Raw genomic sequence first — 13,486 nt, forward strand, 5'->3', positions numbered from 1 at the left:
GCAGGTATGTAAAGAGTAAAAGAGAGATGAGAGTGGATATTGGGCTCCTGGAAAAGGTAGGGAGGCAGTAATGGGGGAAAATAAAATGATGGATGAACTTGATAAGTATTTACTATGAAATACTCTAGCAATATAACAGAATTGTGAGGGTCAGTGGGCAGAAGTGAAGGTAGATGCTGCTATAAATGAAAAGGTGCTTGGGAAGGTGAAATATCTGAATTCACCTGAACCAGTTGGACTACACCCCAGGGTGCTGAAAGAGAATGTAGAGGCAATCGATCATAAGACATAGGAGCAGAATGAGGCCACTCAGCCCATCAAGTCTGCTTCGCCATTCCATCATGGCTGATCCCACTTATCCCCATGCATTTGCCTTTTCATAATAGATGCCCAGACTGATTAGGAGACTATCAACTTCTGCCTTAAATATACCCACGAACTTGGCCTCCACTACAGTCTGTCGTGGAGCATCCCACAGATTCACTGCTCTCTGGCTAAAAATTCCTCCCTCCCTCTGTTCTAAAAAGTCAACCCTCAATTTTGAAGCTGTGCCCTACCATAGGAAGCATCCTCTCCATATCCACCCTGTCTAGTCCTTTCAACATTCAATAGGTTTCAATGAGATTACGCACTATCTTCTAAACTCCAGTGAGTACAGGCCCAAAGCTGACAAACGCTCCTCATGTGTTAACCCCTTCATTCCTGGAATCATCTTTGTGAACTTCCTCTGGTCTCTCTCCAAAAACAACACTTCCTTTTTGAGATATGGAGCCCGAATCTGTTGACAATACTCCAAATGCGGCCTGACTAGCCTTTTAAAAAACTCAGCATTATCTCCTTGCTTTTATATTCTATTCCTCTTGAAATAAATGCCAACATTGCATTTGCCTTCTTTACCACAGATTCAGCCTGTAAAGTAACCTTCTGGGAGTCTTGCACGAGGATTCCTAAGTACCTCTGCACCTCTGAGATTTGAACCTTCTCCCCGTTTTGATAACAGTCTGCACTACTGTTCCTTTTACCAAAATACATTATCATACATTTCCCAGCACAGTATTCCATTGCCACTTTTTTGCCCATTCTTCCAATTTGTCTAAGTCCTGCTGCAATCGCATAGCTTCCTCAGCACTACCTACCCCTCCACCTATCTTTGTGTCATCCACAAACTTTGCCACAAAGCCATCAATTCCATTATCCAGAACACTGACAAACACTGTGAAAACTGACCCCTGAGGAACACCACTAGTCATTGGCAGCTAACCAGAAAAGACCCCCTTTATTCCCACGTGCTGCCTCCTGCGTCCAGTATCTTTCCTGTAACACCATAGGATTTTATTTTGTTAAGCAGCCTCATGCGTGCAACCTTATCAAATGCCTTCTGAAGATACAAGTAAATGACATCCACTTCCTCTCCTTTGCCCACCCTGCTAGCTACTTCTTGTAGAACTTCAACAGATTTGGCAGGTAAGATTTCCGTTTACAGAAACGATGCTGACTTTGACTTAGCTTATCATTGGACTCCAAGTTCCCTGAAATCTCGTCCTTAATAATAGACTCTAATGCTTTCCCAACCACTGAGGTTAGGCTAACTGGCCTATAGTTTCCCTTCTTAAAGAGTGGAGTGACATTGACAATCTTCCAGTCCTCCAGGACCATGCCAGAGTCAAGTGATTCTTGAAATATTATGACCAATGCATCATTATCTCTTCAGAAACCTCACTCTGGGATGTGGTCCATCTAGCCCAGGTGACTTATCCACCTTCAGATCTTTGAGTTTGCTTAGCACTCTTTCCTATGTAATAGCAATGGCACTCACTCCTGTTCCCTGATGCTCACGAACCTCTGGCACACTGCTAGTGTCTTCACAGTAAAGATTGATGCAAAGTACTTAATAAGTTCATCTGCCATTTCTTTGTCACCCACTACTACCTCACCAGCATCGTTTTCCTGTGGTCCAATAGCAACTTCCGCCTCCCTTTACTCTTTATATAAGTGAAAAAATGTTTAGTACCCTGCTTTATATTATTGGTCCCGAATACTGGCGCCAGACTCTGGAGCGGAGGTTCTCGAGTTCAGATCCAAGTCGAGTTGAGCGTCGAGCTAGCAACTCTGCCTCGTTAAAAACAAGAATAGCTTGCTACAGAAATACTGTCAAAAGATGGTGCCCCGATAACTCCACTGCCGAGTTAAGGGCTATTCTTGTTCTTCTTTATATTATTGGCTAATTGGCCCTCATATTTCATCTTTTCTCTTCTGATAGCTTTTTTAGTTACTTTTTGTTGGATTTTAAAAGCTTCCCAATTATGCAACTTCCCACTCACCTTTGCTATGTTTTAAGCCCTTTCCTTGGCTTTTATGGAGTCCTTAGCTCCCTTGTCAGCCATAGTTGCCAGCCCATGCCATTTGAAAACTACTTCTTCTGTGGAACATATCTACCCTGCTCCTTGTGAACTATTCCCAGAAACTTCATCCATCTCTGCTCTGCCGTCATCCCCACCAGCATCCTCCTCCAATTCGCCTGGGCAAGCTCCTCTCTCATGCCTCTGTAATTCCCTTTATTCCATTGCAATACAGATACATGTGACTTGGGCTTCTCCCTCTCAAATTGCAGCATGAATTCAATCACTGTCTCCTATGGATTCCTTTACCTTAAGCTCTCTAATAAAATCTGGGTTATCACACAGCACCCAGTCTAAGATGGCCTTTGCCCAAGCAGGCTCAAGCACAAGCTGCTCTAAAAAGCCATCTCATAGGCATTCAAAAAATTCCCTCTCTTGAGGTCTGATACCAACCTGATTTTTCAAATCCTCTTGCATACTGAAGTCCCTCATTACAATTATGACACTACTCTTATTATATGCCCTTTCTAGGTCCCTTTGCAATCTCAACCCATATCTTAACTCCTATTTGGAGGCCTATATGTGATTCCCATAATGTATTTTTTACCCTTGCAGTTTTTTAACTCCATGCACAAAGATTTGACATTCTCTGACCCTATGTCACCTCTTTCTAAAGATGTAATTCAACCTCTTACTAATGGATACATACCACCACTTATGCCTTCCTGCCTGTCCTTTTGATACAAAGTATATCCTTTCATGTTAAGCCTTCTTTCAACCATGACTCAGTGATGCCTACAACAGCCATACCAACCAATCCCTAATTGTGCCAGGAGATCATCAATAATGATCTTTCCAGAATCTGTAGATTCTGGATTTGTTCCAGAGGACTGGAAAACTGCAAACATCACTCTATTCTTTGAGAAGGGAGGAGGGCAGAAGAAAGGAAAGTACAGGATAGGCCAGTTAGCCTGACTTCAGTGTTTGGGAGGTTATTTTTAAGGATGAGGTTTCAGGATACATGGAGGCACATGATAAATTAGGCCAAAGACTACATGGTCCCCTTAAGGGGAAGTTTGGCTTGACAGATCTTTTGTAATTCTTTGAGGAAATAACAGGCAGGATGGAGAAAGTAGAGTCAATAGGTGTTGTTTACTGGAATTTTCAGAAGGCCTTTAACAAGGTGCCGCACATGAGGCTGGTTAACATGATAGGAGCCCGTGGTATTACAGGAAAGATAGTAGCATGTATAGAAGATTTGCTGGTGACTAGTGGTGTTCTGCAGGGGTTGGTATTGGGACCACTTCTTTTCACATTATATGTCAACAATTTTGATGTTGGAATTGATGGCTTTGTGGGCAAGTTTGCTGACATATATGGGTGGAGGGCAGGTGGTTTTGAGAAGGCAAGTAATCTACAGGATTTAGACAGATCGGGAGAAAGGGCAAAGAAATGGCAGATGGACTATAGTGCAGGGAAGTGTGTGGTCCTGCACTTTGGTGGAAGGAATAAAGGCATAGACAATATTCTGAACAGTGAGAAAATTCAAAAATCAGGTACAAAAGGTCTTGGGCATCCTTGTGCAGGTTTCCCTAAAGGTTAACTTGTAGGTTGAGTCAATGGTAAGGATGGGAAACGTAATGTTAGCATTCATTTTGAGAGGACTAGAATATAAGAGCAAGGATGTGATGCTGAGGCTTTATAAGGCATTGGTCAGTCTGCACTTGGAGTATTGTGAGCAGTTTTGGCCTCCTTATCTAAGAAAAGATGTGCTAGCATTGGAGAAGGTCTAGAGAATGTTCACGAGAATGAACTGGGAATGAAAGGATCAACATGAGCTGTGTTTGATGGTTCTGGGCCTGTACTCATTGGAGTTTAGAAGAATGAGGGGGATCTCATTGAAACCTATTGAATATTGCAAGGCCTTGACAGAGGGGATGTTTCCTATAGTGGGTGAGTCTAGGACCAGAGGGCACAGCCTCAGAATAGAGGGATGTCCATTTAGAACAGAGATGAGAAGGAATTTCTTTAGCCAGAGTTTGGTGAGTATGTGGAATTAATTGCCACTGTCAGCCATGGAGGTCAAGTGATTGAGTATATTTAAATCAGTGGTTGACATGTTCTTGATTAGTCAGGGCATCAAACATGGGAGAAGAAAGTAAATTGGGTTTGTGAGGAATAATAAATCAGCTATAATGAAATGGTGGAACACTCAATGGGATGAATGGCATAATTCTGTTCTTTTGTCTTATACCCAAGTGACCTTGGAACTTGTCCACATTTTCAATGGCAAGCAATATTATGGCCCTGATGTTTCTGTAAGAATTGTCACTTTCTCATCCTGAAGGTCTTTGTCCCTTTCTGCTTTCACTGGAAGACCTGTGGGTGGCCCACAGTTAGGTATAGATGAAGCTCACTGCAGGCTTTGCCTGGTGGTACATAGGGCTGTACCCTATGGTGGATGTAATTCTTGAGTGTCTGAGGAGTAAATAAGGGCAACATAAGCCAGTGGAAAGCATATTTCACTCCAGGGAGCTAGTGTATGTATGTTTAAACAATTGTAGGGGCTTACTTGCATTAATTTTACAGGAGGGTGAAACCTCCCCCAGCTACCCTACTGCTCACTCATATCACTATCTGTAATGGAGTAATACAAGAATGAACGGTATTGAGATACCATCTTTTGAATGTGGGCAACAGCTCCAGATTTCAAAAGAAAACTCCCTCTTTTAGATTCACAATGAACTTCCCAGTGTGAAACTGTAGTAGTAACTTTTAACACTGTTGCACCAGTGCTGCTGAACGGACACTTCGCACACTTATCAATCTTAGAACCTGGAACAGGTGTTTTGACTCTCAATGTTATGACATGTCAATTAAATTAGTAATTGAATGGCTAACTAAACTAATCTCTTCTGCCATATCCTTTCATTTTCCTCCTATTTATGTGCCTATCTAAACATCTTTAAAATTCTCTAATGTTTCTGTCTCTTCTGCCACCCCAGGCAATGAATCCCAGGTACTTACCACTCTCTGTGTAAAAAAAGTACTTACTCCTCACATCTCCTTTGAAATTACCCCACTCCACTTTCAATGCATGCCTCTGGTATTAGACATTTCAACCCTTGGAAAAAGATATTGTCTGTGTACTCTGTCTACGCCTCTCATAATCTTACAAACCTCTATCAGATCTCCCCTCAGCCTCTGCCGCTCCAGGGAAAGCATCCAATGTTTGTCCAACCTCTCGTTATAGCACTTGCCCTCTAATACCCTGTTAAAACTCCTATGCACCCTCTCCAAATCCTCAACATCCATCCTATAATGGGGTGATCAGAACTGTGTGCAATTCTTCAGATGCAGCCTAACTCGAGCTTTATAAAGCTGCAACATACTGACTTTTGAACTCAAACCCTTGACTAATGCAGGCAAGCATGCCACATGTGTTCTTAACCACCCTATATACCTGGTACCTCCATTGCTATCAGATGACTGACATCATTTTCACTTTATATGACACTATAGTATGCTCATTTCTGGTTACATTGGTTCATCCACAGGAATGCTAGAACTTCCAATGGAGGCGGTAAGACTGAAGTACTTCAGGTTCTGCCCCAACTAGGCTCAGGAAAAAGTAACAGTGGAATGGCATTCTCTGCCCATGCAGAGGTTCCAGGCTCATAATAGATGCCATCTGCTGAAAATGTAAGCCAGTTCAGCCCACCATTAAAATACTGTACATTTCAGTCGGGATAGCCAGAGTTGATTCTTCACAATAAAGTCACTGGCACAACTCCACTTTCCTGAGGAAAATGGACATGGATTGCTCTATGCTCTGTTTTCGCTCTTGGGCATCTGGGATGTTAAATTGAAATGACAACAGAGACTGCAGACATTTGTGGGCATTTGAAAGTTATAGGTTTAATAGAGGATATGTGTTTCTTGTTATCGAAGCCTTACCACCATTATATGCAGCAGCAGCAAGGAAGCGGAGGCAGAAGGATCCTGAAACAAAAGGGCAGGTTAATTGTATAAAAGAACACAAGGGATTTATAATCACTTTAAAGCAACATTTCTTCTGCCAACAAAGCCAGCTATGCAATACTGCAGGAGGAGCTTAAGCTGTTTCTTTTCTGCCCGTGCAGAGGCAGCGACCTAGGGGTTGGGAAATGCTGCTGGAAGCCTGCCAGAAGTATGTCTGGGATGTGGGATTTTATGAGGTCAGAGTAGAGTCTGCGGGACAGGCAGAAGGCCTCCTGCAGTTTCAAGGAAGTTCAAGCCTTGGTAGATTTGACTTGATAAATCCTGATGCCTATTTCCCTCATTTTTATGTGAGCTCAAGTGGGATAGGCAGGCTAGAAGATCAACATGAAGATCACAATACAGAATTAACTATCAGCTGTTGCATCTGGTAGCATTGCAACTTCCTTCTGCATGCTAAATAATGATTGAAGTGTGCAACTGGTGCTGTTCTGTTCCAAGGAAGGATCCAAATCATAAACTGTTTATTAATTTTCCCAGATGCTGCCTGTTGAGTTTCTCCAGCATTTTGTGTGTATTGCTCTGGATTTCTGGTGAAATCATCGGACAAAGTCAGCATGGATTTGTGAAAGGAAAATCATGTTTGACGAATCTTACAGAATGTTTTGAAGATGTAACTAGTAGAGTGGATAGGGGAGAACCAGTGGATGTGGTATATTTAGATTTTCAAAAAGCTTTTGACGAGGTCCCACACAGGAGATTAGTGTGCAAACTTAAAGCACACGGTATTGGGGATATAGTATTGATGTGGATAGAGAATTGGTTGGCAGACAGGAAGCAAAGAGTGGGAGTAAACGGGACCTTTTCAGAATGGCAGGCAGTGACTAGTGGAGTACCGCAAGGCTCAGTGCTGCGACCCCAGTTGTTTACAATATATATTAACGATTTAGACGAGGGAATTAAATGCAGCATCTGCAAGTTTGCGGATGACACAAAGCTGGGCGGCGGTGTTAGCTGTGAGGAGGATGCTAAGAGGATGCAGGGTGACTTGGATAGGTTAGGTGAGTGGGCAAATTCATGGCAGATGCAATTTAATGTGGATAAATGTGAGATTATCCACTTTGGTTGCAAGAACAGGAAAACAGATTATTATCTGAATGGTGGCTGATTAGGAAAAGCGGAGATGCAACTGAGACCTGGGTGTCATTGTACACCAGTCATTGAAGGTGGGCATGCAGGTACAGCAGGCGGTGAAAAAGGCAAATGGTATATTGGCATTCATAGCAAAAGGATTTGAGTACAGGAGCAGGGAGGTTCTACTGCAGTAGTACAAGGCCTTGGTGAGGCCGCACCTAGAGTATTGTGTGCAGTTTTGGTCCCCTAATCTGAGGAAAGACATTCTTGCCATAGAGGGAGTACAGAGAAGGTTCACCAGATTGATTCCAGGGATGGCAGGACTTTCATATGAAGAAAGACTGGATCGACTAGGCTTATACTCACTGGAATTTAGAAGATTGAGGGGGGATCTTCTTGAAACGTATAAAATTCTAAAGGGATTGGACAGGCTAGATGCAGGAAGATTGTTTCCGATGTTGGGGAAGTCCAGAACGAGGGGTCACAGTTTAAGGATAAAAGGTAGCCTTTTAGGACCGAGATGAGGAAAAACTTCTTCACACAGAGCGTGGTGAATCTGTGGAATTCTCTGCTACAGGAAACAGTTGCAGTTGGTTCAATGGCTATATTTAAGAGGAAGTTAGATATGGCCCTTGTGGCTAAAGGGATCAGGGGGTACGGAGAGAAAGCAGGTACAGGGTTCTGAGTTGGATGATCAGCCACGATCATACTGAATGGCGGTGCAGGCTCGAAGGGCCAAATGGCCTACTCCTCCACCTATTTTCTGTGTTTCTATGTTTCCAGCAGCTGCAGATTTTCTTGTGTTTATGTTGCTATTCATGTTGTTCAGTGACTGCAGCTCAGCTCAGTAGGCAAAACTGTATGAGGTCAGTGATATTAAAGCTAGCCGGAACGTCTCAGAGGCGGTGGAGGAAGGGCATTAGATTCCAGAACATCCTTCCTTCCTGAAATGCAGACGTCTCCCAACCACGCCCCACTGAGTTTGAGAGAGAATTGTTCCATGGATACTCTGAGTAGATACAGGCTCTGTGTATCCCAGTCCTCACTCAGCACACTTCCCTCTTCAGCTTTGCTATATTCAAAAATGTATCCCAACCAATCCATGAATGTCTGGGAGCAACTGGTTTCTGCAACGACCACAAAGGTAGCATAAAGTTTTTCTATGCCTGCCACCACTCACCATAGAATACAACTTTAAAGAACTTTTGAGAAAAATAAGTTTAGATGCTTAGAGAAATGAAGCACTAACAAATCCAACTCGATCAACAACTGGCTAAAAATCAGTCCTTTTGACCTCATTGGTAGAGGCTCCTTATTGCTGCCACACTCATATTCAGGAACAACAATTAATTGGAATACTGAATTTGGAAATAGAAATGCTGGCTTCAGATCAGCACTGCACAATGACTGATGCCATGATCTGCTACTCGCAGTAATATGTGCAAACACCTGTAAGATACAGTGAACTCACTCTACAAATGTGGCCACATGTTGCCACTACTTTGGAGCCAAAATAGTATCGAATAAATGGGATTCACAGATCTGAATATTTTGTCCTCTATTTTCATATCTTTTGAGAAATTTTGTCTGCCATCTTAGTTCTGAGCGAAGTATTCTGACAATGAAGTATTTGATTGTTCCTGATCATCGTATGAAAAAACAGTCCAAATAGGAATTAATTTGTCATCCAACTAAGATGTGCTTGTAGTAACAAAAGAAGATAAAAATTGCAGTAAAGATAAATTAAATATAAAATGATAATTATTTCCCAACAGCTGAACAGAGGTGCTTCCTCACCTGTGAATCAAAAGAAACTCGGGAAGTTGTCTACATGAAGAAAATGGTGCGCGATGGAACTCGCTGTTCCTACAGTAATCATTATGACATTTGCGTTCGAGGTGCTTGTGTGGTGAGTGATCCAAACTTTGCATTAAAGTAGAATTAAATAATAGAAGTCGGAAAACTATTCTGGGATTTGTGTTAAATATGCAATCCATCTGTTTCAGCAAAATTCACCAAAAATTTCATTCCCTAATATCATAGCTTCATAACACTGATAAGGCTGAAGATAATTATTTTGGGCAGTTGCGTTTTATTTCTTGAACATATTGTTGCCACAAGCAAGGAAGCACATGAAAATTCCTAATGGATTTATTCTGTATATGGTCAAAGTTATGCTGTCCAGAGCATAATGCACAACTAGTAACTGGAACTCATTATGTACGGAGAGATGAAGAAAAATCTGACATCTTCCTAAGCTAAAAAGAATTTTGCCTTTGGTACAGATCAGAGACAAGGTCAACACCTATTACAGTTTAAAAGGTATCAACAGTTACTATTTGTTACAGATTTTAGTCTTTATGGGATTTTTATTCTGCTCCATAATAGATACATCAGCTTTCTGTTTGAATTATATATTTCACTAAGCTGCTGGAATTCTTGAAGCAAAATACAGGGTTGATTGTCAAAAGTAAAGCATTGTAGGTGGAATTTTAACCACTGACCCCACCTTAAACTGTCAGAAATATGATAGGGAGAGAGTTACTCCCCTTTCTCAGCACTCAGATGTTATTTTCCGTATAGCAAGGGCTGTGTCTGCAGCAAGCACTGCTGCACAGAGAAATTCTAGCTTAAGTTGGGCTGAGATCAATGATTGTTGCCTGTTAGTTATAATCAACTTTGTACATTGTTCAGTTCTATTGTTTTTTAAAAAATAAGTACAACCAGAGACGAATCCTTACATCCATTAAGTGGTCAGTCCTCACCATTTACGCCATCTCCATTTAAAGAGAGGCACTATTTAGCCATTTTCAGTGGAGAAAAACAAATTAATTTGGTCAGTTTAAAGTCTGACTTGGGACATGGGGTTAGTAGATTTTCAGTGCCTGGAGTGTATACTTCACATAGAATCAGGTATATTCAACATCTTGTCAGCTACTTTGCAGCTGTAACTAAAAGTTACCGAAGAACAGATGAAGGAAGTGGAGTTTACTGACTTTAAAGAGAAATGTGAGAGAAGCCACATCATCTTTAATTAATAAAGAGAGAAGTAAAATCATTCTAGTAACTCTCAAATCCAGACAACAGTTGACCAACAAGCCATAAAAGATTTTTCAAACACTGAGTTTGATCTGTTAACAATCAAATAGATCAAACTCAAAAGTCAAAAGATGTGAACCATCTTTTCATCTGCAACATTGTTTCTCCGCCAAATTCCAGACATTATGAATTTAGTTTGAAGTGCTGAGAGAGGCCAGAGATGATCGTGAAGTTGGCTTTAGAACTGTTCTACATACGTGCTAGTGAGCAAATGGTACCTGTCACACCTCAATAGCCAGCTCACACCTCAAAAAATAAATCAATACTGGGCTGTTGGCAGTGGCCCTCTGATAACTTCTAGGGAAGAGTTTGGATGAAGTATTCAAATGGAGAAAGTCAGGCCCCAGACAGTTGAAAGGGAATGCAGGGTCTAAAGTCCAGCTGAGTGAGAGAGAGAGTGGGTAACCAGTGCCCTAGTAAATTGGAAGAGTGTGTAGACATCAGTTGCTGAATCATTGGGATTTCTGCAAAGCTGCAGAACAGGTTGTTGGAACGTTATTATAGTCATTAAATATACGTTAGACTTTTCTTTGCGTCATACCTGTTTTACACAGTTTACTAGGAAACTATGTTTTGTGCAATGTTACAGATTAAAAAAAGGCAGAATGCACACAAAACCATTTCAACCTCTCAATTCCTGTGGGAGTTGAGAAAGGAATTCAAAGGTGGCAGAAGATGAGAACAATACTATATAATTCTATTATTTCTCCATTTTAACATCATAACCAGCACTTTACAAATGTAAGTGGGCTTGTAGTTCCAGTAAAGCCAAGCAAATTTCATTCTATTGTTATTCGCTCCATTAATGAGTTTAAATTTCAGTTTTCCTTTATCCAATCAAACAAATTGATCTTCTCTATCTGACAGACTGCAAATCCTTAGTCCCACAGAAACCTATTCACTTAGTACTGCTACAGTTAAATTACAAATCTTTCCAGCACATCTGCATCATTTCAAGCTACCTCTTTTTAAATAGGTGATAAAAGAACTCTTTCAGATTTTGTCAATGGAGGATTTCACTCATGCTATACTTGTGAAATTCTTTGTCTTTTTGATACCAATTTGGACTTAATTCCACAGATAAATAACACACAATGATGTCGCTAGCGTCCCCTCATAATGTTGGATTATTATACAGGAGACTTCAAATTCTGGAATCTGAGGCAAAAACAAACGGCCGGCAGAACCCAACGAATTGAGCACATCTATGGAGTCAAAGGGATGGTCAATGCTTCCGTCTTGACGCAAGGTTACAACCTGAAAGGTTGACCATTCCTTTGCCTCCCTAGAATTTGCTCAATCTGCTGAAATACTCCAGCAGTGTGCTTTCTGTTTGCTTTTGGTTTGTAACAATGACTGGCCTTCTGTTATTGTATGTTGCAGTTTAAAGACAATAAGATTAAGTAGCATTGTTGAAGTAGCACATACAAAATGCTGGAGGAGTTCAGCAAGTCGGGCAGCATCTATGGAGGGAAAGAAACAGTTGAAATTTCGGGCCGAGGCCCTTCATCGGAAAGGGGCAGAACCCAGAATAAGAAAGTTGGGAGGGGAAGGAATACAAGCTGGCAAGCGGTAGATGAAACTAAGGGAGGGGGGAATGAAGTAAGAAGCTGGGAGGTGATCGGTGAAAGAGGTAAATGACTGAAGAAGAAGAAATCTGGTAGAAGACGAGAGTGGACCATAGAGAAAAGGCAAGGAAGGGGAACAGAGGGAAGTGATGGGCAGGTGAAAAGAGAAGGGATGAGAGGGGAACCAGAATAGGGAAGGGAAAAAGAGAGAAGAGTAATTACAGGAAGCAAGTTCTTAATGCAGTTTATTATTTTATTTGCTTAGAATGTTTCATGGCTATAATGAGATGAGTAATCCACATTGAGTGAATTCAATAACCAGCAGAAAATTCAGCTTTGATTACAACAGATTCAAGGACTACTTTTACTTTTCAACTTCAACTCAGATAATTTTAAAGTAACATACTGTAGATCAGATTAGTATATACAGTAATTCATTTAAATAATGTAATAATTAAAAGATTTAAGTAAAGAGTCACAATCCTAGGATAGTCACCTACCCCATCTTTTTAATGGGATTATATTTCTGATTCTTGGTAATTTCATAGGGTTGCCTGAATGTAAAGTACATTAGAAAATGCCTACTTTTGCCAAAACAATAGTATGGACTTATTTAATATTATTATACACTTTCATCAAGAATATACTGAAAAAACACAAGAATTGCCAAAAAGATTTCAAATATTACTATTTCATTGTTTCAGAAAGTGGGCTGTGATAAAGTGCTGGGTTCCAATAAACAGGAAGACAAGTGTGGAGTATGTGGTGGAGATAATTCTCACTGCAAAGTCATCAAGGGAACTTTCTCCAGAGCAGCCAAGAGATCAGGTGAGTGCATTTAATGATTAACTTGGAAAGATAAAAAGGAGCACACCAACCCATACCACAGTGGATAAAGTTTCCATTCCCGCTACAATAGGAAAGCTTCAATTGGCACTGACAGTAGTTCTAATAAAAAGGCTTAATAAAATCAATGTGTTAGGATCCTGCCAATCAAAGTACCTTGATGGCAGGAACTGCCCAGGACTTTACTCGCAAGAGGTAACTTCTTCTTGCTTCTTCTTCTTAGAAGAAGAATTGCTTCTTCTTAGAAACTAGCTGTTATAAAGGGCAGTTCCTTGCACATCATGACCATCTAAGCTCTCCTCCCTTGGGGAACTGATGCTGACTGGGTTAGGAAGCGAAGTAATATGGTTAGATAGGAAGGAAGCTCAGTACTGGGAAAGATTAGGAAATAATAGCTCTGAGACAGTTCTTGGAATTGGATAACCAATCCAATAATTTAAGTCCCCCGAGTTGAAATAAAAATTGGAACCTTTAGTAAAAACAACTGATTTCACCTTCCACAAATCAACGGCTGAACTCAGT

General features: G+C 41.0%; 1 protein-coding gene across 2 annotated transcripts in view; it reads left to right on the forward strand.

The window, feature by feature from the left end:
- Positions 1 to 13,486, forward strand: part of LOC132405482 (A disintegrin and metalloproteinase with thrombospondin motifs 2-like) — a 274,937-nt gene that overhangs the window by 239,719 nt on the left and 21,732 nt on the right. For both annotated transcript variants that reach the window (XM_059990318.1, XM_059990319.1), the window contains 2 exons: positions 9,227 to 9,360; positions 12,823 to 12,946. In XM_059990318.1, coding sequence (XP_059846301.1) covers positions 9,227 to 9,360; positions 12,823 to 12,946 — 258 coding nt within the window. The remainder of the gene's footprint in view (positions 1 to 9,226; positions 9,361 to 12,822; positions 12,947 to 13,486) is intronic.

Source organism: Hypanus sabinus, chromosome 15 (genome assembly GCF_030144855.1).
Source record: "Hypanus sabinus isolate sHypSab1 chromosome 15, sHypSab1.hap1, whole genome shotgun sequence".
NCBI lineage: Eukaryota > Metazoa > Chordata > Chondrichthyes > Myliobatiformes > Dasyatidae > Hypanus > Hypanus sabinus.